This window comes from Salmo trutta, chromosome 10 (genome assembly GCF_901001165.1).
Source record: "Salmo trutta chromosome 10, fSalTru1.1, whole genome shotgun sequence".
Classification (NCBI taxonomy): Eukaryota; Metazoa; Chordata; class Actinopteri; order Salmoniformes; family Salmonidae; genus Salmo; species Salmo trutta.
In genome coordinates this window covers 29,204,080-29,230,436 of record NC_042966.1, presented here as the reverse complement: position 1 = coordinate 29,230,436, position 26,357 = coordinate 29,204,080, and the positions used below count along the sequence as shown (strand labels likewise).

The 26,357-nt window shown below is 40.6% G+C and overlaps 1 protein-coding gene across 1 annotated transcript in view; it reads left to right on the top strand.

The window, feature by feature from the left end:
* The window catches only part of itga9 (integrin, alpha 9), a 136,914-nt gene that overhangs the window by 90,225 nt on the left and 20,332 nt on the right, over positions 1 to 26,357 (top strand). Inside the window, exons 16-22 of the mRNA XM_029765253.1 lie at positions 7,634 to 7,786; positions 11,385 to 11,461; positions 12,347 to 12,494; positions 20,672 to 20,758; positions 21,351 to 21,430; positions 23,127 to 23,210; positions 24,777 to 24,885. Coding sequence (XP_029621113.1) covers positions 7,634 to 7,786; positions 11,385 to 11,461; positions 12,347 to 12,494; positions 20,672 to 20,758; positions 21,351 to 21,430; positions 23,127 to 23,210; positions 24,777 to 24,885 — 738 coding nt within the window. The remainder of the gene's footprint in view (positions 1 to 7,633; positions 7,787 to 11,384; positions 11,462 to 12,346; positions 12,495 to 20,671; positions 20,759 to 21,350; positions 21,431 to 23,126; positions 23,211 to 24,776; positions 24,886 to 26,357) is intronic.

Genomic DNA, 26,357 nt, shown 5'->3' with positions numbered 1-26,357 from the left:
AAACTCATTCTGTAGAACAGAAACTCATTCTATAGAACAGAAACTCATTCTATAGAACAGAAACTCATTCTATAGAACAGAAACTCATTCTAAAGAACAGAAACTCATTCTATAGAACAGAAACTCATTCTATAGAACAGAAACTCATTCTATAGAACAGAAACTCATTCTAAACAACAGAAACTCATTCTAAAGAACAAACTCATTCTAAAGAACAGAAACTCATTCTGTAGAACAGAAACTCATTCTGTAGAACAGAAACTCATTCTGTAGAACAGAAACTCATTCTAAAGAACAGAAACTCATTCTAAAAAGAACAGAAACGCATTCTAAAAAGAACAGAAACGCATTCTATAGAACAGAAACTCATTCTATAGAACAGAAACTCATTCTATAGAACAGAAACTCATTCTATAGAACAGAAACTCATTCTATAGAACAGAAACTCATTCTAAAGAACAGAAACTCATTCTAAAGAACAGAAACTCATTCTGTAGAACAGAAACTCATTCTGTAGAACAGAAACTCATTCTGTAGAACAGAAACTCATTCTAAAGAACAGAAACTCATTCTATAGAACAGAAACTCATTCTAAAGAACAGAAACTCATTCTGTAGAACAGAAACTCATTCTGTAGAACAGAAACTCATTCTAAAGAACAGAAACTCAAAGAACAGAAACTCATTCTAAAGAACAGAAACTCATTCTAAAGAACAGAAACTCATTCTAAACAACAGAAACTCATTCTAAACAACAGAAACTCATTCTAAAGAACAGAAACTCAAAGAACAGAAGCTCATTCTAAAGAACAGAAACTCATTCTAAAGAACAGAAACTCATTCTATAGAACAGAAACTCATTCTATAGAACAGAAACTCATTCTATAGAACAGAAACTCATTCTATAGAACAGAAACTCATTCTATAGAACAAACTCATTCTATAGAACAGAAACTCATTCTAAACAATAGAAACTCATTCTAAAGAACAAACTCATTCTAAAGAACAGAAACTCATTCTGTAGAACAGAAACTCATTCTAAAGAACAGAAACTCATTCTAAAAAGAACAGAAACTCATTCTAAAGAACATAAACTCATTCTATAGAACAGAAACTCATTCTATAGAACAGAAACTCATTCTGTAGAACAGAAACTCATTCTATAGAACAGAAACTCATTCTATAGAACAGAAACTCATTCTAAAGAACAGAAACTCATTCTGTAGAACAGAAACTCATTCTGTAGAACAGAAACTCATTATATAGAACAGAAACTCATTATATAGAACAGAAACTCATTCTAAACAATAGAAACTCATTCTAAAGAACAAACTCATTCTAAAGAACAGAAACTCATTCTGTAGAACAGAAACTCATTCTAAAGAACAGAAACTCATTCTAAAAAGAACAGAAACTCATTCTAAAGAACATAAACTCATTCTATAGAACAGAAACTCATTCTATAGAACAGAAACTCATTCTGTAGAACAGAAACTCATTCTATAGAACAGAAACTCATTCTATAGAACAGAAACTCATTCTAAAGAACAGAAACTCATTCTGTAGAACAGAAACTCATTCTGTAGAACAGAAACTCATTATATAGAACAGAAACTCATTATATAGAACAGAAACTCATTCTAAAGAACAGAAACTCATTCTAAAGAACAGAAACTCATTCTATAGAACAGAAACTCATTCTAAAGAACAGAAACTCATTCTAAAGAACAGAAACTCATTCTATAGAACAGAAACTCATTCTATAGAACAGAAACTCATTCTATAGAACAGAAACTCATTCTATAGAACAGAAACTCATTCTATAGAACAAACTCATTCTATAGAACAGAAACTCATTCTAAACAACAGAAACTCATTCTAAAGAACAAACTCATTCTAAAGAACAGAAACTCATTCTGTAGAACAGAAACTCATTCTAAAGAACAGAAACTCATTCTAAAAAGAACAGAAACTCATTCTAAAGAACATAAACTCATTCTATAGAACAGAAACTCATTCTATAGAACAGAAACTCATTCTATAGAACAGAAACTCATTCTAAAGAACAGAAACTCATTCTAAAGAACAGAAACTCATTCTGTAGAACAGAAACTCATTCTGTAGAACAGAAACTCATTCTATAGAACATAAACTCATTCTGTAGAACAGAAACTCATTCTAAAGAACAGAAACTCATTCTAAAGAACAGAAACTCATTCTATAGAACAGAAACTCATTCTATAGAACAGAAACTCATTCTATAGAACAGAAACTCATTCTATAGAACAGAAACTCATTCTAAAGAACAGAAACTCATTCTGTAGAACAGAAACTCATTCTGTAGAACAGAAACTCATTCTGTAGAACAGAAACTCATTCTAAAGAACAGAAACTCAAAGAACAGAAACTCATTCTAAAGAACAGAAACTCATTCTAAAGAACAGAAACTCATTCTAAACAACAGAAACTCATTCTAAACAACAGAAACTCATTCTATAGAACAGAAACTCATTCTATAGAACAGAAACTCATTCTATAGAACAGAAACTCATTCTAAAGAACAGAAACTCATTCTAAAGAACAGAAACTCATTCTAAACAACAGAAACTCATTCTAAACAACAGAAACTCATTCTAAAGAACAGAAACTCATTCTAAAGAACAGAAACTCATTCTAAAGAACAGAAACTCATTCTATAGAACAGAAACTCATTCTAAAGAACAGAAACTCATTCTAAAGAACAGAAACTCATTCTATAGAACAGAAACTCATTCTATAGAACAGAAACTCATTCTATAGAACAGAAACTCATTCTAAAGAACAGAAACTCATTCTAAAGAACAGAAACTCATTCTAAAGAACAGAAACTCATTCTATAGAACATGAACTCATTCTCCATCAGTGCTTGTGTTCCGTCCAATGTGAAAGGGCACAATTGAATGAAACAAACCCTCCCTGAGGCGTTTGAGTACAAATGAGTGTTGGTTCATACAATGGCAACCTTTCACTATTGAGTGACCTGTTGCCATGCTGTCTCTCGTGTGTGTGTGTGTGTGTGCAGCGCTGGGACCGGTGTGTGTCTGTGACCGGTACCTGTATGTAAGGACCAGTTGTTGTGTGGGTCCATTCCATTCACACAATTAAAGGCAACAGTCTGTTAACGCCCAGTAGGTCTCAGTTTCAGTTGGAACTCAGGAACTCCTGTGTTCTATAAATACAGGAGTTAACAGCAGCACTGGGAGGGAGCTGGGGTGGGAGGCTGGAGTAGTGGACTATGTAGGGTTGGGGAGCTGGGTTTGAAAGGCTGTGGTAGGGGGGTGGGGGGTCGGGGTGAGGTAGGAGCCTGGAACTAGGGCTGGGGGGAGACTGGGGGCTTGGGAGGCATGGGTTGAGTGGGGTGGTATGGCAAACATAAATAACTGCATTATAAAAGCTTGGGCCAAAGAAGGCTTACCAATGACCGCCACTGTTTCCTAATATAAAGGGGGATGTGATGTGAGTCCTGCTGCTCTTTCTCAGAATCCAGCCAGGCATAGTTCTGTTCCTGACTCTGGGTTTGGGAAGTGGGTCCGTTCCAAATGGCACCCTATTCCTTATATAGTGCACTACTTTTGACCAGGTCTTACAGTAGTGTACTATACTGTATAAGGAAGAAGGTGCCATTTGGGACCCAGGCTCTGTCTCCATCTCCCACAATAATACAGTCTCTGTTTGACAAGATCTAGTGGAAAGACCTCTAAACTAGTCTACGTTGTTGTTTAATGAAGGTCCTAATGGCTACCAGGGATTACAACTTTTTATTTCCCTACTTACTTGAAGGACATTTAGAATTCCAAGATTTCACACAACAAACACTAGTTATGTTTAATGTTTTGCAACAACTCCATTTAAGTCCTTTAGTGTTGGAGTGCTGGGCTGCAGCTGAATGTGGGGACACTGGCCTGTGGCTGACTGGTCCCTGGAGGTAGGTTCACTCAGAGGCCACTGGACAGGGGCTATTTGAAGCATTTAGCTCTAAACACCACCAATTTGAAAGGCCAGCCCCTCTCTCATACAGTACACGACCTGTGTGCGTGTTTATGCGTGTGTGCGTGTTTATGCGTGCGTGGGTGTGTGTGTGTGTGTGTGTTTATGTGTGTGCGTACACTACTGTTCAAAAGTTTGGGGTCACTTAGAAATGTCCTTGTTTAAAAAATATAAAAAAATCCATTAAAATAACATCAAATTGATCAGAAATACGGTGCAGACATTGTTAATGTTGTAGATGAAGAGTTCCTCTGTCCAGTGTCTGTGTTCTTTTGCCCATCTTAATCTTTTCTTTTTATTGGCCAGTCTGCGATATGGCTTTTTCTTTGCAACTCTGCCTAGGTCAGCATCCCGGAGTCGCCGCTTCATTTACAACATTAACAATGTCTTCACTGTATTTTATGTTATTTTAATGGACAAAAAAAGTGATTTTCTTTCAAAAACAAGGACATTTCTAAGTGACCCCAAACTTTTGAACGGTAGTGTACGTCCATGCTGTGTGTTTCAAGTTCTGATGTCACATGCACAAGTACAGTGAAATGCCTTTCTTCCAAGCTCTAACCCCAATAAGGCAGTAATCAATAACAGTGTAATACTAAAAATAACTTAAGGTAGAACAAAAACACACGAGAAACAAAAATAAGAAGAACACAAGAAAATAAAGTAAGTAAGCATACTATATACAGGGTCAGTTCCAGTACCATATTTACAATGTGCAGGGATACTGGAGTGGTAGAGGTAGATATGTACAATAGGTGACTAGGCATCAGGATATATGATAAACAGAGTAGCAGCAGCGTATGTGATGATTGTATATGAATGTGTGAATGAGTGTAGAGTAGGTATAAATGTGTGTGCGTGTTATGTGTGTGTGAGCAAGTAAAGTGCGTGTGTGTGTTGGATTGTTAGTGTGTAGAGTCCTGTGAGGGTGCATAGAGACAGTGCAAAAATGTAAATAAAATAGAAGGGTCAACTCAGATGTAGCCCAGGCCAAACCTTTTCAACCTCCTGAGGCGGAAGAGGCGCTATCGCGCCTTCTTCACGAATATGTGCGTATGAGGGCCATTTTAAGTCCTTAGTGATTTGGACACCAAGGAACTTGAAGCTCCACTTCAGCCCTCTCGATGTGGATAGGGAGGTGCTCATCCCCATTGTTTAGTATATGGAAGTTTGGGAACCAAACCCATCAAATTACACTGAACAAAAATCTAAACACAACATGTGAAGAGTTGGTCGCATGTTTCATGAGCTGAAATAAAAGATCCCAAGGATTCTCTCAGATTTTGTGCACAAATTTGTTTACATCCCTTTTAGTGAGCATTTCTTCTTTGCCAAGATAATCCATCCACCTGACAGGTGTGGAATATCAAGAAGTTGATTTAAACGGCATGATCATTACACAGGTGCACCTTGTGATGGGGACAATAAAAGGCCACTCTAAAATGTGCAGTTTTGTCACATAACAAAATGCCACAGATGTCTCAAGTTTCGAGGGAGCATGCAATTGGCATGCTGACTGCAGTTATGCCCACCAGAGCTGTTGCCAGAGAATTTAATATTAATTTAACATAAGCTGCCTCCAATGTCTTTTTAAAGAATTTGGCAGTATGTCCAACCGGACTCACAATCGCAGACCGCGTGTATGGCGTCGTGTGGGCGAGCGGTTTGCTGATGTCAACGTTGTGAACAGATGTCAGCGTTTCCGCCGCCATCACCTCATATCACAATGATCTGTACACAATTCCTGGAAGCTGAAAATGTCCCAGTTCCTCCATGGCCTGCATACTCACCAGACGTTTCACCCATTGGGCATGTTTGGGATGCTCTGGATTGATGTGTACGACAGCGTGTTTCAGTTCCTGTCAATTCCACAGGCCACAATCAACAGCTTGATCAACTCTATGAGAAGGTGTGTCGCGTTGCATGAGGCAAATGGTGGTATCACCAGATACTGACTGGTTTTCTGTTCCACGCCCCTACTTTTTTTTTAAAGGTATTTGTCTTGTGAAATCCATAGATTAGGGCTTAATTAATTCATTTAAATGGACTGATTTCCCTATATGAACTGTAACTTAGTAAAATCGTAGATATTGTTGTATGTTGCCTTTATATTTTTGTTCAGTATATATTCAATGATATTTGTGTTTTGTTTAATATGACATTTAACAAAGAAATATTTCAATGACATAATTAGCAAATTTATTCAATGACAAACAGTAAAGCAGATAAAGCACAGTAAGAAGACTGCGTATCTTGGTATATTTCTACCTGTGCGTTACCAGAAGCTTGATAAAGTAAGCTATACTACTAAGAGGATAATTCACAAAAACTTTTAGTGAATTTTACAATTTCAGTCATAGCGATCATAGGGACGGGCTGCAGTATTGTATCCCTCCCATGGAGGAATAAGCCCTGTAACCAGGCCTGTTTCTGTCCATTCATGTCCTACCCATTACCACACTGTTCCTCTTTCCTGTCATAACTCTCCCAAGTTGTTAGGTAGCAGACAGTCGTCCCTCCACAGAGGATGTCAGTGTGTGTGTGTTTCAGTATGTGTGGGCTAATGTGTTAATCCAACCAGACAGAACTTCAGCCCTCCTATATGACCTGAAGAGGATGGGGGTATGTGGGTTGACGGACGGTGTAAAATGGAGCGATAAAAGAATGGAAATTGAGAGAGAGACGGACGGAGAGAGATGGAGAGAGAGACCCCCCACCGGAAAGAAAAAGAAAGTGAACCCATCTGTGTTTACATAAGGGGTTTGGCTCCAAGCTGCCAGACACTAGTATGGGGCAAAGATAAACACTTGTTTTCTGTTAAGCCTCAGCTTGTGTGAGTTTTCCCGGTCTGTTGGTAGTACGAGACAGTACGATGGAGCCAAACCCATCACCATCAGAGAGTCTCTAGCTCTTCAAAGGAGAGACATATGAAAGAAAAGCGAGAAAGACAAAGATGTGATTTTCCCATGTCCCCTTTCCAACAGTATTCTCTAATGAGGATGTAGGGTTTGATCATATTCAGAGCTTTTTGTTTCCAAGTCCCATGCCAAAAGGAACACTTTCTCTATGGTTCTCTCAGGTTGTATGGCCTCACAGTGAAAAAGATAGCGTAGAGCACAGGCCAATGCAATGCCAGGTGTTTATTATGAAATGTATTACATTTTACCTTCTTCACACTACTGAGCCCAGCCAAAGCTGGGCTGAGCTGAGCTGTACTGGGCTGAGCTGAGCTGTACTGGGCTGAGCTGTACTGGGCTGCTCTGGTTACGCATCCACCATAGTTGCTGGAACCAAGCAGAAAAGGAGAATGTGTGGAGAAAATATCTGAGCCAGAACAGTTCAGGTTGGCATGAGTGTTCTTCTGAACCTAGGATCCAGTTCTGAAGCTTGGGTGGCTCTGTCCATGTTGAGATTGCTAGAGAGCAGGAGGAAACTATTTTAAAACCACTCAGAGGTTCAGATGGTAACATAAGATAAAGGCATTTATTTTCTAGGTGGTAACATTTAGCTCTTTCTCATGACAAACCGAGCATTTTAAGATTTGGTTCTGGATTTCGAGATTACATTGTGCTTGAACAGCCATTTTGTTTCTCTCTGTCTCTCTGCAGAAGGACGTGAAAGACGTGTTCACAGCCATCACCTTTGAAGTGGCCTACACCCTGGGGAAGCATGTGGTGGATGGACATCTTGACAATGACCTGCCTGCTCTCACACCTGTACTACGCTGGAAGAAAGGAGACAAGATAGCAGCAAAGAATGAGGTAACGTTCTACAGTTGTTGTGTTGCCTGTATGCAGTGGTTGAAAAATTACCCAATTGTCATACTTGAGTAAAAAAACACCTTAACAGAAAATTATTAAAAGTGAAAGTCGCCCAGTAAAATACTACTTGAGTAAAAGTCTAATGTATTTGGTCAAGTCAATTAAGAACAAATTCTTATTTTCAATGACGGCCTAGGAACAGTGGGTTAACTGCCTTGTTCAGGTGCAGAACGACAGATTTTTACCTTGTCAGCTCGGGGATTCAATCTTGCAACCTTTCAGTTACTAGTCCAACGCTCTAACCACTAGGCTACCTGCCACCCCATAGTTAACTATATACTTAACTATCAAAAGTAAATGTAATTGCTCAAATATACTTAAGCATCAACAGTAAAAGTATAAATTGTTTCAAATTCCTTATATTAAGCAAACCAGACGGCACCATTTTCTTGTTGTTTTTTATTTTATTTCCGGATAGCTAGGAGCACACTCCAACACTCAGACATCATTTACAAATGAAGCATGTGTTTAGTGAGTCCGCCAGATCAGAGGCAGTAGGGATGACCAGGGATGTTCTCTTGATAAATGTGATCGACCGGCTCGATTTGGTCTTATCTATAAAAATGTGAAATTGTGTTTTTTACTTTGAATAAAAGTAGAGACTCAGAGCTAGAACATGGTATATCATACACTCCAGTTGTACAATGGGAAAGTCATTCTGTTTTGAAAATTGATAAACTTGTAAACTCACTTTTGAGAAAATTGTCTTAAAATCTCTAAGGATTCAGATATGAGGCCATGTACTAAACAACCAAAAATTCAAGACTAAAGGCTGGTTTATACTATGGGTGTGTTCATAAATTTAATCTGGAGTGCCACAGTATGCTCTGGGCGTTCGTAAACTCAGAGCGTTGTCAGATTGTACGTTTGTAAATTCAGAGCATTTCGCTCTAAGAGTGTTCAGAGCTCACACTGGACACTCTGGCTGAGGAGCAGGGTTGATCCGAGCGTTCTGTCCTAACAACAGCAGTCAAGCACCCAAACTAACTGGCCAACGTTGGCTAGCTTGATAGCTACTTCCAGACACAAATGAGAGAACACCTCACTCTTACCATTTTACTTGCCCTAGCAGAGCTGGTTAGGTTGTTTGTATGTTATCCAGAGCGTTGGTGACCACAACTGTGCTGCTGGCAACAGCGCTTTATTGCCAATGTTTACTGACAACGGCCATATTCAATGGGTGTTGAGTGTTCGTAATTTCGTCAGTTATTCTGCGCTCTGGCACACTCAGACGAGAGTGCTCTGAAATCAGAGTAGATAGCCAGAACAAATTTACCAGCTATGTCTATCAGCAGCCAGCTAATGTTCGCTAGCTAGCTAACAGTATACTTTAACATGAAATGACTTTCTGACAAAATTAGAAATGTGTAATATCTGAAAATGTAGCTAGCTAGACTATCTTAACTGTATACATGGATGGACGCTTCTCCCTATCACGGATGCCAAGGTTGCCCTTAGTTTGAAGATGTAATCCTGAGACAGATGTTTTCTCCATCTCCTTAACTATCATACTCTACTTCCACTGATTTCAAAACTTGGTCCTTCAGAAAGTGGAGAGCAACACTTATGCAGTTTTCCTACGTGATATCCTTCTAAAAAAGCCACATTAGAAAGGATTACCTACACATACTGACCAGCTCAAATAGACAGAAGCATGCTACATGGCAGACCAATCCAAACACATCTCTCGGCATGTCCAACCCACTCATTATATCAGCCAATCATGGCTAGCGGGAAGTTTACTGACTTTTTCTGTGGCTAAACCAACAAGGCTCGTAGTTTAACGACTTTATCCGTATTTACAGATTTCATGTAAGTTTGTTATTAAGGCACATGAAAGTTCAAATGTTACAGAAGGCATTTTGGACAAAAAACGCATTTAGATTATTTTTATTTAAGTATAAGTTCGAATGGCACTCCTGTGAAGTAGTGACACCTGACATCCGCCTAGTTTCCTGAAACAAGTCACAAATGTGTGAATTAGACAATTTTCCTGTCCTGCTAAGCATTCAAAATGTAACGAGTACTTTTGGGTGTCAAGGAAAATGTATGCAGCAAAAAGTATAATATTTTCTTTAGGAATGTAGTGAAGTAAAAGTAAAGTACAGATAATCCCAAAACATTACTTAAGTAGTACTTTCAAGTATTTTCACTTAAGTACTTAACACCACTGCCTATATGTCTGTTGATTGAGATAACAGGCTACAGTTGTTGTGTTGCCTATAGGTAGGTTGAATGAGGTAACAGGTTTTGTGTTGCCTATACGTAGGTTGAAATCCTCACACACAACATACTGTAGTGACAACACCTAGCAACCTTACAGAGTTTTGGTGTAACAGCTAAGGTGTTTGACAGTCGCTGGACCCAGATTTGAGTCCAGGTCTGAGTTACCCCCCGAAATCGCTGCAATACCATGTTTTATTCTGGATCAAAATGGAGCTTAGGTGGTGGGCGTGGCAGTGGTTGGAGCCAGGGATTTTTCAGCATTGAAAAGTCTTGAAGACTTTCTGCCGAAAGTCTATCAGAGTTCAATTTAAATATACAGTATATTAATTTCCTTTAAGTTGTAGGAATATTTTAAGAATCCACCCTCTAATCCTGGTACCTGAAAGCAAAGTCACGTCTTCCTCTGTATCAGCAGAGGAATGTCAAAAAAATAACCTCAAAGAAATAACCTCAAATGATCATTATAACGAGGTGGTTTCAGTTACCACTTGGTGTTACCACTGTGTTTTCTTTCCTTGAAAGACATTTGGAAGGTTGATTAATTAATTTATTTTTTTAGCTCCCACCCCTCCTCTACCCCCACCCACCCCTCCTCTACCCCCACCCGCCCTCCTCTACCCCACCAACATTTAAATAATCATCCCCCTACTCCCATTTCCACCACTTGTGCTCATTAAAAAGTGGAGAATTAGCAACTTTTTGCATCTTTCAACACTTAGAGAACTATTTGTGTAGAGTTTCATGGGCTGCAACTGCACTGTACTGTCTGGCTGCATCCCAAATCGCTCCCTTTTCCCCCTTAAAGTAGTCAAAAGCAATGCACTCCATAAGGAATAGGGTTCTATATGGGGCACGGACTGTATTTCAGTTTCTTCAGACCAAGCGAATGGACAGCGCTGTTCTGGATGACTGACTGCCCATCAGCTCTGTTCAGTCTTGAAACAAAAAACAAAATAATTTGTTAATATAAAGCAAGTGATTATTGGAGACTAGCCATCCTATAGCCACCACACACACACACACACACACACACACACACACACACACACACACACACACACACACACACACGACCGTCAGAGCTGCAATGGCAGTTAACCAGTCAGTCGATTTATCCCACATTAACCACAACACAACACTGCCCTCTAGTTTGTGTGTGTGTGTGTGTGTGTGTGTGTACGCTTCTTCAGACCAGAACTGTGAGGTCATATAAACTCTCGGTCTCTCTCTCTCACTCCCTTTCTCACTCCCTCACTATGCTCTCTATCTCTCTCACTCCCTCTCACTCTCTCTGTTATGTTTCCTCTTCTAGACATGGTTTGAGAAGAACTGCCTGTCTGATGACTGTGCTGCTGACCTGAGACTCCATGGGAAACTGCTGCTTTCTGGGTAAAGAACACAGACAGACAGACAGACAGACAGTCTGTTCCTCTGTTTGGTCACTCACTTCGTTGATATTGTGCGGATGGGTGGGTGTGTTTCTTCTTTTCTGGCCACTGCTCACCACTCCTCTATGAAAGCGGACTGACGTCATGCTGTACACACTGAGTGGGTGTGGTTAGTGGAACTATGATGCGTCCTCATTGGCTCTCGTTGTGGTTGGATACCATCCATGCCTTTTCCATATTTAGTGAGGGAGGTCTTTTCCTTTCCTCTTTGTTGTATGAATCATTGGCAGTCTGTACGTTTGGAAACCAAAATCATGTGTTATTCAGTGGTTCAGTAGTAAAACAGCTTAGTCATATATTACCGGTGTTCTTTGTATGTGTGTAGAGTGAAATATCTCTGCTATAACTCCACTGTAGTTATGATAATAACTTGTACCTCACAGGGTAATGTCTCTATATATAAAAAAACACATTAAGAGACAGTGGCAGTCTTGAGACAGGCTAGTATTATACATAGGCCTACTTGTTACTTACTGACTTAGAGACGATACATAATGATCCCAGAGAATGTAAAACAAATGCAGTTAATCAGCACTGTTCAATAATTAACTGAAATAGTTTATCAACTGAAATAGTTTATCAACTGAAATAGTTTATCAACTGAAATAGTTTATCAACTGAAATAGATTATCAACTGAAATAGTTCATCAACTGAAATAGTTCATCAACTGAAATAGTTTATCAACTGAAATGCCTGATTCCTCATCTTGCTAGGCTCCATGTCTGGCCCCACCTAGCCCTGGAAGGAGTGAGGAACCCCTCCCAATGTTTTAATTGTTTCTGTCCCTATCAAATAAAACGTTAACTATTATATTCCTGCCTCCAGGCTCCACGTCCATCCCCACCTTGCTCTAGGAGGAGTGAGGAACGTCTCTCTGAACGTGACCATCTCCAACGCAGGGGACGATGCCTACGACACCAATATCTACTTCAACTTCTCCAGAGAGGTCTTCTATATCAACTACTGGCAGAGGGTTGGTTGTTGTTCTATTTCTGTAGTTCTGTTATTGTTGTTCTGTTGTTGTTGTTAGTACAGGCTGTTGTGTAGAAGAAGGTAGGGGCGAAGAGGGAAGAGAGAGAAGAGAAAAAAGAGAGCACAGGGGAAGCCAGACTTTGTGAGGAGAGAGAGACAAGTTTAGGTAGTTAATTTGGCTGACCTTCTGTCACTTTGTCACATGCACTACTGACTAGGGACAGACGAACCATGTCAACAAGAGATAGGGGTGCCAAATTCCAGAAACCTTCCCAACATTCCCAAGTTTTTCAGAAAGCCCTGTTGGAAGATTCCTGGAATCAAGAGAGAATACTCAAAGGGAATCCTACAACTGGAATCCAACAAGTGCAAATTCTTGAAAATCTAGAATTTTTTGGGGAAAGTTTCATTTGGCAACCCTAGCAAGAGCACAATACCTAACAAAAATACTCCTCATTCAACAACTCCCTAACACTGTGTATGGAAGGAGGGCAGAACAGATCTAATCATACCTGAGAGAGATGCCATGTCAGAGATGAGAGTGAGAGAGACAATAATATTTTACCCATATGCACAATAATATTTTGCTCAAATATTGCTCAAATAGTATTTTAAGGGTTTTAGTTTCACCTGGCTAATTTAATTAACTATGAACTTCAGGTTGACGTTTAGTATTGGGTTACCTCCTGTAACAGAGTCTCTCTATGTCTGGGAAGCAAATAGGTTGAGGGATTCTTTGTTAAAGAAGCTAATGGGTTGAGAGACTCTGCTTAAGAAACTAATAGGTCGAGGGACCAGCGGGACCAGGAAGTCACAGACAGGAAGGGAACAATATTAAAAGAAGACACAGGAGTCTCTCACAGTCAGACCTGGGTTTAAATACTATTTGAAATATTGCAAATACTTTGAGCATTTGCTTTAGGCTTCCTGGAGTGCCAGGTGGGCGGGGTTTGCACTTTCTGGACTTTTCAATTGGATCCATTGCATAAGGCAAGCTCAATCAAGCCCAGCTAATACAGTATATATTATAAAGTATTTGAGTTGATTTCAGATAATTTTTTAACCTAGGTCTGCAGGATTCTCCCACACAGCAACAGCCTTAGTCTGACTACTGTACGAGACTTTAGTAATTACTTCTCCCTGCTGGTAGAAAATAGAAGTGTTGATACTACCTACCTCTGCTCCGCTATGGTTCTGCAAGGGTCAGCTCCCGTTTCTCTGCTCCGCTATGGTTCTGCAAGGGTCAGCTCCCGTTTCTCTGCTCCGCTATGGTTCTGCAAGGGTCAGCTCCCGTTTCTCTGCTCCGCTATGGTTCTGCAAGGGTCAGCTCCCGTTTCTCTGCTCCGCTATGGTTCTGCAAGGGTCAGCTCCCGTTTCTCCGCTGAGGCTCTTTCTTTGTGTGTGTGTGTGTGTGTGTGTGTGTGTGTGTGTGTGTGTGTGTGTGTGTGTGTGTGTGTGTGTGTGTGTGTGGAGTCGAGCGTGAACTCCCGTTCCCTCTGTGTTTTGGGGGGGGGATGTCACTGTTGTTCTTGCAACCAGAGCTTTCTTAAAACCAGGGAGGTGAATTGGTTTCAGAAGCTCAACATCATCTCACTTCTCAGGGAGCCAGAAGACAGCACACTGTTCAGAAGACCTGGGTTCAAATACTATTTGAAATCTTTCATATACTTTGAGTGTTTGGTCCAACCTGCCTATAGTGCCAGATTGGCGAGGTTGGCACTTTTGTGACTATTCTATTGGTTCCATTGCACCAGGTAAGCAAAATCAAGGCCAGTATTTAAAATGATTTCAAATAGTATTTGAACCCAGGTCTGTCGCCACACTGGCATACACCGAAGCACAGGAGCCTGGGTTATGAGGTGGAGCTGGGTGGTGGGTTTATTTTTGGGGGAAGGGAGCACCAGGTTTGTGTTTTGGAAGCTTATGTTACTCATGACAGGTCAGGAGTTTGGGACAGCCAGAACCTCTGCTAGAAGCTTTTGCAGTAAAGTAAGAAGGAACCAAATGCCTTTAGCAGAGGTTCTGACTATAGACATCAGGGTACTGGTGTGGTACTGGTTTGAGGGCTAGACATGTAACCAGAGCAGTGTTGTTATTTAGACTGCCAAGTCCTGCTGTGGCAAGCTCATATCAAAGTCCAAATTCGTATGCTAGTGGCATTTCTGAACTGAACTAAAGAAACAGAAAAAAAGCATTGCAAACACAAAATCCTTAGCCAATTCGTGTCTCCGGCATAGATACAACAACACTATCAGTATTTATTTAGAGTACAGGATGAGCTATGTGAGTTAGGGAGGGAGGGAGGTGCACCACAGGGAAGATGGAGAAGGTTGGAGGAGTGAGAGGGACATTTACGAACTCGTGATGATTTAACAGGAATTTCAGGGGCACTGAAACCTCATGGTTAAGGAGTATGTCCTTCCTCATAACCTGTTGTATAGTTAAAGGTGGTAAATCAAGGGTAAATCGTCCTTGTAGTTCTTTATTAAGCAGAAGAAAGTAGAGCGTTCTAGTCACAGTTATTTAGCTATAGAAGAGGTAGACTACAGAGGGTGAAAGATACATAGACTCATTTTAATCATGTCCTATTTCTCAAGCTCTATCAGCTTGCGTCAATTCGTTCCTTACACCTTCCTCTTGGCTCTAATCATTCAATGTTTAAAAATATGTAAAGTATGGATAGATAAAAGCATTTTAGTGGTGGAGCTTCCGCCATTTTGCTTCCACCTTAAAGATCTCAACAAACATTGAAGTGTAACTGCCAAGGGGTAGTGAGTGAAATAATTTGGGACTGATAGGTCTCATGGGTAAAGTAATTCCCACCAAACTACGACTCCACTGAAGCCTTCTGCTGACACTAAAACAACCTAAATAAACCCAGTGAGATTTAATGGGTCTGCCATTTGTCAGAATCCTAACATGAGACGTGGAAGACGGAGGAAGACCAGAGAGAGTGGAAGAAGAGGGAAAGGAGGGTGAGGGGGTAATAAAGAGAGGCGAAAGAGGGGGAAGAAAATTAGAGAGCTCTGCCATTTTTCCGAATCCCAAACATGAATCTATTCATGACTACAGAAGACCAGAGAAAGTGGGAGAGAGAGGGAGGCCAGAGGAGGGAGAAATAGAGGGAACAACCAGAGAAAGAGTGACAGAGATAGTGAAAAAGAGAGGAAGATCATAGAAAGTGAGATGGAGAAAAGAAACAGAAAAATGGATAGTGTGAGAAAGAGATTATCAAACAGCTGGTAGTCCCCTCTGCCCTAGTCCTTCCACTCTGCCCTAGTCTCCACACTCTGCCCTAGTCTCCACACTCTGCCCTAGTCTCCACACTCTGCCCTAGTCTCCACACTCTGCCCTAGTCCTTCCACTCTGCCCTAGTCTCCACACTCTGCCCTAGTCTCCACACTGCCCTAGTCTCCACACTCTGCCCTAGTCCTTCCACTCTGCCCTAGTCCTTCCACTCTGCCCTAGTCCTTCCACTCTGCCCTAGTCCTTCCACTCTGCCCTAGTCCTTCCACTCTGCCCTAGTCCTTCCACTCTGCCCTAGTCCTTCCACTCTGCCCTAGTCCTTCCACTCTGCCCTAGTCTCCACACTCTGCCCTAGTCTCCACACTCTGCCCTAGTCTCCACACTCTGCCCTAGTCTCCACACTCTGCCCTAGTCCTTCCACTCTGCCCTAGTCCTTCCACTCTGCCCTAGTCTCCCCACTCTGCCCTAGTCTCCCCACTCTGCCCTAGTCTCCCCACTCTGCCCTAGTCTCCCCACTCTGCCCTAGTCCTCCCACTCTGCCCTGGTCTCCCCACTCTCTCTCTCTCACACACTCTTGTTCTCAATTCAAAGGGCTTTATTGGCATGGGAAACATATGTTTACATTGCCAAAGCAAATGGAATAGACAATAAACAGTGAAAAATGTAAATTAACAGTAAACATTACAATCACAAAAGTTTCAAAGGAATAGAGACATTTCAAATGTTATACTATGGCTATGTACAGTGTTGTAACGATGTGGAAATAGTTAGTACAAAGGGAAAATAAATCAACATAAATATGTGTTGTATGTTATGTTTGTTCTTCACTGGTTGCCCTTTTCTTGTGGCAACAGGTCACACATCTTGCTGCTGGGATGGCACACTGTGGTATTTCACCATACCTGCCCCCAGCCCACCCCCTTCCCTGGAGACCCAGCGGTGTTTGCACAGCAGCACTGAAGGAATACAGGAAATAGCTAGGAAATTCCTCCATTGATCAGTTCCAGTTCTGTTGGGGTCCCCTCCCTCTCTGCTGGGATCCCAGTTGCATCCATACAGGTGGCTGTGGGGGTAGTAGGTTTGGGGGGATGTGGGGGGGCAGGGGAAGAGGGATTATTTTAGCTGACTTAATGAAGACTAAGGGCACAGCCCCACCCTAACCCCCCACCCCACCCTGGCCTGGAGCTGGGAAACTGATGAGTAAGGGAGGGAAGAGTGGAAGGAGGAGGGGAGGCTGGATGATAGGTGTGTGGAGTGATGTTTCCTCATCATGGTGTGAGCAAAGGAGGGTAAATCTAATGACTGGTAATAGTTGGTAGGTGCTATGGCAAGAAGAAGAAGAGGAGGAGGAGTAGAAGGAGAGTTTGTAATGATAGGTGTGTGGATTTATGAGTGTGAGCAGAGGAGGGAGAGGTAACGACTGTTAAATATGCAGCAAATCTCTCATCTCTAATCTATCTCCCTGGTAAATAAGCAGCAAATCTCTCATCTCTAATCTATCTCCCTGGTAAATAAGCAGCACATTTCTCCTCTAATCTATCTCCCTGGTAAATAAGCAGCAAATTTCTCCTCTAATCTATCTCCCTGGTAAATAAGCAGCAAATCTCTAAACTCAATCCCTTGTTTGCAGCATATCCAGAAGTTAGTAGTTTAGGTAAAGTCCAGTTGAGGTTAGGAATCGCTGTAGTTCCCTTATGAATACTGTAGTTCACAGGTGTCAAATTCATTCCGCGGAGGGCTGAGTGTCTGCGGGTTTTCACTACTCCTTTGTACTTGATTGATGAATTAAGGTGAGTAATTAGTAAGGAACTCCCCACACCTGGTTGTATAAGGCTTAATTTAATGGAAAAACTAAAAACCTGCAGACACTAGGCCCTCCCTGGAATGAGTTTGACACCTGTGCTGTAGTAGTTCATTGAAGACTTTTGATACTATTTAGCTTTTTCCAAGCTGACAATTGTGTAGAAATAATAATACAGTATTTTAAAATATTAAAGAGCTGCAGTAGGATTCAATGCAAAAGCTTCAGTAGGATTCCGTGCAGGCATAAATGAAGATATTTGTTGTCCATTGATTTACCTCTTCCAGCTCTGCTGAACATTCCAGAAGCACTACTTTGTCTGTTTTTATCAGTGAACTTGTCAAAGTCGTGATGTGTCACAGCCTTCTTACTTTTATCCTCCTCCTCCTCCTCCTCCACACACATGTAGTCACACACCTGCACACACATACACACACACAATGTGCCTCCCCCCCACATACACACACACAATGTTCCCCCCCCACACACACACACACAGAAACAGCAGCCCCTTAGTGAACTCTCACTGTTTTTGAATTCTTCCTCCTCTCAGGGTCAGAGTGTTTATACACACACACACACACACACACACACACACACAGTGTTTATACTGTCCAGCCGGTGAAGCTCTCTACTGTTTAGACAAGCTTCCAAACACACAGGCGGCATCTAAATGGCACCCTATTCCCTATATAGTGTACTACTTTTAACCCGGACCTATTCCCTATATAGTGTACTACTTTTAACCAGGACCTATTCCCTATATAGTGTACTACTTTTAATCAGGACCTATTACCTATTTATAGTGTACTACTTTTAACCAGGACCTATTCCCTATATAGTGTACTACTTTTAACCAGGACCTATTACCTATATAGTGTACTACTTTTAATCAGGACCTATTACCTATTTATAGTGTACTACTTTTAATCAGGACCTATTACCTATATAGTGTACTACTTTTAACCAGGACCTATTACCTATTTATAGTGTACTACTTTTAATCAGGACCTATTACCTATATAGTGTACTACTTTTAATCAGGACCTATTACCTATTTATAGTGTGCTACTTTTAATCAGGACCTATTACCTATTTATAGTGTACTACTTTTAATCAGGACCTATTACCTATTTATAGTGTACTACTTTTAATCAGGACCTATTACCTATTTATAGTGTACTACTTTTAATCAGGACCTATTACCTATATAGTGTACTACTTTTAATCAGGACCTATTACCTATTTATAGTGTACTACTTTTAATCAGGACCTATTACCTATTTATAGTGTACTACTTTTAATCAGGACCTATTACCTATTTATAGTGTACTACTTTTAATCAGGACCTATTACCTATATAGTGTACTACTTTTAACCCGGACCTATTCCCTATATAGTGTACTACTTTTAACCAGGACCTATTCCCTATATAGTGTACTACTTTTAATCAGGACCTATTACCTATTTATAGTGTACTACTTTTAACCAGGACCTATTCCCTATATAGTGTACTACTTTTAACCAGGACCTATTACCTATATAGTGTACTACTTTTAATCAGGACCTATTACCTATTTATAGTGTACTACTTTTAATCAGGACCTATTACCTATATAGTGTACTACTTTTAAACAGGACCTATTACCTATTTATAGTGTACTACTTTTAATCAGGACCTATTACCTATTTATAGTGTACTACTTTTAACCAGGACCTATTACCTAAATAGTGTACTACTTTTAACCAGGACCTATTACCTATTTATAGTGTACTACTTTTAATCAGGACCTATTACCTATATAGTGTACTACTTTTAATCAGGACCTATTACCTATTTATAGTGTACTACTTTTAATCAGGACCTATTACCTATTTATAGTGTACTACTTTTAATCAGGACCTATTACCTATTTATAGTGTACTACTTTTAATCAGGACCTATTACCTATTTATAGTGTACTACTTTTAATCAGGACCTATTACCTATTTATAGTGTACTACTTTTAATCAGGACCTATTACCTATTTATAGTGTACTACTTTTAATCAGGACCTATTACCTATTTATAGTGTACTACTTTTAATCAGGACCTATTACCTATTTATAGTGTACTACTTTTAATCAGGACCTATTACCTATTTATAGTGTACTACTTTTAATCAGGACCTATTACCTATTTATAGTGTACTACTTTTAATCAGGACCTATTACCTATTTATAGTGTACTACTTTTAATCAGGACCTATTACCTATATAGTGTACTACTTTTAATCAGGACCTATTACCTATTTATAGTGTACTACTTTTAATCAGGACCTATTACCTATATAGTGTACTACTTTTAATCAGGACCTATTACCTATATAGTGTACTACTTTTAATCAGGACCTATTACCTATATAGTGTACTACTTTTAATCAGGACCTATTACCTATATAGTGTACTACTTTTAATCAGGACCTATTACCTGCGCTAATTAGAGGTTGTCCTCCCTCTTACCGTCCTCTCCCGCAGGGACAAGAGTGTGTGGAGTGTGATCATTTATTTTTATTTTTTTACTGTCGTCAATTCTTTACCATTGAGCGTACGTCATTGTATATTATTAGCTAAATGTTTACCTGCATTGTAAAAATATTAAATGTTTTTGTAGGAACTAATATTTAGTCAGTTTATACACTGTACTATACTTTCTCCTCACAGGCACAGCTTTTAATGTCAGTATGTATATACTGTATGGTGAAGTGGATGTGTCAGCTCTGTTCATTGTCGTTTCCGTTGGCTCGCCTCTCAATGCTTTCACCATGGCTCACTCATCCTCTAATACTGTGTCTTTGGCTGTCCCTCTTTCTCTGTCTTGCTCCCTCTGTCTCTCGCGCTCATGCTCTCTCCACTCTCCTCTCTCTCGCCATCTCTCTCTCGTTCTTTCTCTCTCTCTCACTCTTTCTCCATCCCCCATCCCCCTGTCTGTGTTTCTCCTTTCAATAAGTCATTTTTCCTCCGAGGCACAGCTATATAATGTGAAGTGAGTATTTCACTGTGATCATATTTTCTTTATGCTGCGTTCACCTTGGTTCTCACTCCCTCCATCTTCCCCCATCCCTCCCTCCCTGTGTGTTTCTCTATTGAAGGAAGAGAAGGGTATTTCCTGTGGTCTTGTTGATTTAGACTTCCTCAAATGCAGCGTGGGATTTCCCTTCATGAGAGCACAGACTAAGGTATAGCTCCTAATTGTCATGGCAAAATGTTTACATACATGTATTATACAGTTACCATGCTATAAATAGTGTCCTGTTGTCTTTACCGAAGCACAACCTTTTTTTGAGAGCACAGACTAAGGTATAGCTCCTAATGGTCTTGGCAGATTGTTTACATATTATAAATACTTTACAGACAATACGTTTTGTAGTTTCTCCATCAGTCTTCCCATACCAAACATAGCATTCAGTGTTTAGTTGTTATCCTTAACCAAGCACAACATTTCCTTTAGCAAGAGCACAGACTAATGTAGCTGTCCTAAACATAATCACAGAACTTTTACATATGCATTTTTTACAGTCAATACTTGTCTGTTTGTAGTTTAGACATAAACGTCTTTCCATACATACCATGTAGTGTCTAGTTGTTATAAACACAACCACAACAGGATGGCATACTATACATTTACAGTATTGTCTGCAGTCACTGGGCCATGTCACTCTGGAGAGCCTGAAAAGCAAACTAATGATTTTGACAACTACTTGATATACATCATGTCACTTTACTAAAAGCTTTCCCCAATACTTCTCCTCTTACCTTGTCTTTCCTCAGTATCATCTTGCAGTGATCTTCGACACAAGCCGGCTTTCAGGGAGAAATGAAACATTGCAGTTTGTAGTTCATGCAAAAAGGTAAGTTGAGAACGCTGTACCTTGAGACGCTGTACGTTGAGACGCTGTACGTTGAGACGCTGTACGTTGAGACGCTGTACGTTGAGACGCTGTACGTTGAGGCGCTGTACGTTGAGGCGCTGTACGTTGAGGCGCTGTACGTTGAGGCGCAGTACGTTGAGGCGCAGTACGTTGAGGCGCTGTACGTTGAGGCGCTGTACGTTGAGGCGCTGTACGTTGAGGCGCTGTACGTTGAGGCGCTGTACGTTGAGACGCTGTACGTTGAGACGCTGTACGTTGAGGCGCTGTACGTTGAGGCGCTGTACGTTGAGACGCAGTACGTTGAGACGCTGTACGTTGAGACGCTGTACGTTGAGACGCTGTACGTTGAGTAAAAGGGAAAGTTGTTAGTGTAAGGTAAGCCTAAACCCGGACAATTTGTTGGTAATGAGAAGATGTATACACACGATATAGACTGGTAAAATATTTACATTTAATTTGTACACTTTGCGAATCATGCCAGGTAGACCGAGTAGAAGCCCTCCCCCACACATACACACACAGAGTGCCTTCAGAAAGTAATCACACCCCTTGACTTTTACACATTTTGTTGTGTTACAGCCTGAATTTAAAATGTAATAAATGTATATATTTTTGTAACTGGCCTACACAATACCCCTTAATGTCAAAGTGGAATTATGTTTTTCAAATTTTTTACAAAGTAATTAAAGATGAAAAGCTGAAATATCTTCAGTCAATAAGTATTCAACCCCTTTGTTATGGCAAGCCTAAATACGTTCAGGAGTAAAAAATATTCTTAACAAGTTACATAATAAGTTGTATGGACTCACTGTTTGTGCAATAATAGTGTTTAACATACATTTTTAATGACTACCTCATCTCTATACCCCACACATACAATTATCTGTAAGGTCCCTCAGTCGAGCAGTGTATTTCAAACACAGATTAAACCACAGAGACCAGGGAGTTTTTCCAATGCCTCGCAAAGAAGGGCACCTTTTGGTAGATGGGTAAAAAAAAAAGCAGACGTTGAATATCCCTTTGAGCATAATTAAGTTATTAATTACATTTTGGATGGTCACTACAAAGATGCAGGCTGCCTTCCTAACTCTGTTGCCGGAGAGGAAGGAAACTGGCATGATTTCACCATGAGACTGTGATAGGAGAAAACTGAGGATGGATTAACAACATTGTGGTTACTCCACAATACTAACCTAATTGACAAGAGTGAAAAGAAGGAAGCCTGTAAGGAATAAAAATATTACAGATGTCTATATTGGTCCACCAATACTAGTATATATTTCAAAAAAGTGGATTTTTTTACATTTAAAATTCTGATTATTATTCGATATTTAGATTTTTGCTTCCCGCGGCTATGGCTACAACTGCTTTCACATAAGACCAGATGGGGTCTGCTGTCGTATAAGGCTGCGAGGGGTCTGCTATCACATAAGGCTGGGAGGGGTGAATAACTCCAAGTTGCCAGATTAGCGAAGTTAGCAGTGGAAAAAAGAAGACCTTTCTTTCTTTGGACAGAAGAATTTAAGAGACCTAGCTAACTTTCTCTTTCATGTTGCTGTCAAGAATACAAAGATTTGTACTTGAATCACTATGCTGAAAATTGGCATTGTTAATGTATTAACATCTACTATCATCGACTATATGTTAAATGCCTGTTATTGTTTTCTCATTGTAGTGCCAACCCTGAACATAAACTGTTGGACAATACGTTGGAACTATCTATCCCACTGGTCCATGAGGTGGACACAACTATCACTGGGTAAGTGGTTCAAAATGCGCAAGAGGACAAAACATAATTACTTTGTCTGTAATGGGAGTGGTCTGCTAACTGTAGACATACTGTAAGCCATTCATTACAGTTAGGCCAAATCATAGAGATGGAAAGATCTTTGTATCTGTGCCATTACGGCATCTGTGCCAGCATGGGCATCGCCATTAAGGCTATCTCCATTTTAAAGTAGTCCAATTTCTTCTTATTTTGTTTTGAAAAAAGCGTAAAGCTAATATTGGTGATTTACCGCCATCTGCAGTGCTGGAGTCCTGAACCAAATATTGTAATTTATTTATTGTGGCCACTAGATGGCGGTGATATAGCTTAAAGCCGTTTACAAACCATAGCACCCAAGAAGAAGACATTACATTTACATTTACGTCATTTAGCAGACGCTCTTATCCAGAGCGACTTACAAATTGGTGCATTCACCTTATGATATCCAGTGGAGCAAACACTTTACAATGGTACATCTATATCTTTTTTTATCTTTTTTTGGGGGGGGGTTAGACCATGCTCTGATCATTGGCTGATCACTCCCAACCCATAGGAATCCCCAACCAGTTGACTACTTTAAAATGGTGGAAGCTCTCAATGGCAATGCCCATGTAAAAACGTGTTATATCAAAGTTGAATCCTCTAACTATCTTTATGGGCCAAACACACTACATTCCCATACTGTCTGGGTGCGTAGACTCTGAATTTATGCTACCCTTATACTATCAGATGAAGTCACTTGACAACACCATGGATTATTCAAATATACAGTATCAAGCTGCTTGGACTGCATGCTCGGATGGTAGGCTAAAATCAAGCTGAGAGACAGTCACTCTGTTTATTTTAACTGTATCAAGATGAATATAAACGGTCACATTAAATCAAAGTGATAGTCAAACTAACGCTCAGTTTTTCTGCTAGTTTGTGTCTGCCTGGTCTCTACAGCTCTGTTCTAAGCCTCTTGACAGATTAAAGACACCAGACAGAGCTGAGTTACATTATCAGACAGCATTATCAGACAGCAGAGCTGTAGCTGAGCTGTTTCCTCTCTGTGGAGGAACTTGGCCATTTGGACATTGCATCTGTCTCTCCATTTTCTCTGATCTATACTCTCTCTTTATGTCTGTCTCTCTCTGTCTCTTGTGTGTATCTCTGTGTCTCTCTCTCTCTGTGTCTGTCTCTCGCTCTCGCTCTCTGAACTAACTAACTCTCTGATAAAATGCAGCAAGAGATAAAGGGCTTTCAAGCTGATATGTTCCATTCTCACAACAACAGAACAGCCTTCCTCCCCCACAGGACACGAAGAAAACATCTGGACAACACACACCAGTCTTTAATCACTCTCTCTTACAGTCAATTTATATATGAAACATACAGACCTACACAAGTTTGTTATAAAAAAAAGTGATTTGATATCATGAATCTGTTGGTAATGTACAATACCAATTACTGTCTGTCTGACTGACTGTTAGTTGAACTGTCTAACTGTCCATCTGCTTGCCTGTCTGCCTTGCTGCCTGCCTTTCTGTCTGTCTCTGTCCGTCCGTCTGTCCACAGAGTGGTGAACCCGACGTCCTTTGAGTATGGGAACTCCATCGATGCCTCTCGCTTCGTCCAGCTGGAGGACATGGAGTGTAACTTCCAGCCACTCAACTTCACCTTTCAGGTACTGGTGACACCCCTCCCCCCTTCATTTAAAAATAAAATGTATTTCACCTTTATTTAACCAGGTAGGCTAGTTGAGAACAAGTTCTCATTTACAACTGAGACCTGGCCAAGATAAAGCAAAGCAGTGCGACACAAACAACAACAGATTTACACATGGAATAAACAAACATACATTCAATAATACAATAGAGAAAGTCTATATACAGTGTGTGCAAATGAGGTAGGATAAGGAGGGTGAGGCAATAAATAGGCCATAGTGGTGAAATTATTACAGTATGGCAAATTAAACACTGGAGTGATAGATGTGCAGAAGATGAATGTGCAAGTAGCGATACTGGGGTGCAAAGGAGCAAAATAAATAACAATATGGGGATGAGGTAGTTGGATGGGCTATTTACAGATTGGCTATGTACGGGTGCAGTGATCTGTGAGCTGCTCTGACAGCTGGTGCTTAAAGCTAGTGAGGGAGATATGAGTCTCCAGCTTCAGTGATTTTTGCAGTTCGTTCCAGTCATTGGCAGCACTGAACTGGAAGGAAAGGCGGCCGAAGGAGGAATTGGCTTTGGGGGTGACCAGTGAAATATACCTGCTGGAGCGCATGCTGCGGGTGGGTGCTGCTATGGTGACCAGTGAGCTGAGATAAGGCGGGGCTTTACCTAGCAACGGCTTGTAGATGACCTGGAGCCAGTGGGTTTGGCGACGGATATGAAGCGAGGGCCGGCCAACGAGAGCATACAGGTCACAGTGGTGGGTAGTATATGGGGCTTTGGTGACAAAACGGATGGCACTGTGATAGACTGCATCGAATTTGTAGAGTGTTGGAGGCTATTTTGTAAATGACATCGCCGAAGTCAAGTATCAGTAGGATAGTCAGTTTTACTAGGGTATGTTTGGCAGCATGAGTGAAGGATGCTTGGTTGCGAAATAGGAAGCCGATTCTAGATTTAATTTTGGATTGGAGATGCTTAATGTGAATCTGGAAGGAGAGTTTACAGTCTAACCAGACACCTAGGTATTTGTAGTTGTCCACATATGCTAAGTCAGAACCCGTCCAGAGTAGTGATGCTGGACGGGTGGGTAGGTGTGGGCAGCGATCGTTTGAAGAGCATGCATTTAGTTTTGTTTGAATTTAAGAGCAGTTGGAGGCCACGGAAGGAGAGTTGTATGGCATTGAAGCTCATCTGGAGGTTAGTTAACACAGTGTCCAAAGAAGGGCCAGAAGTATACAGAATGGTGTTGTCTGCGTAGAGGTGGATCAGAGAATCACCAGCAGCAAGAGCGACATCATTGATGTATACAGAGAAAAGAGTCGGCCCGAGAATTGAACCCTGTGGCACCCCCATAGAGACTGCTAGAGGTCCGGACAACATGCCCTCCGATTTGACACACTGAACTCTGTCTGAGAAGTAGTTGGTGAACCAGGCGAGGCAGTCATTTGAGAAACCAAGGCTGTTCAGTCTGCCGATAAGA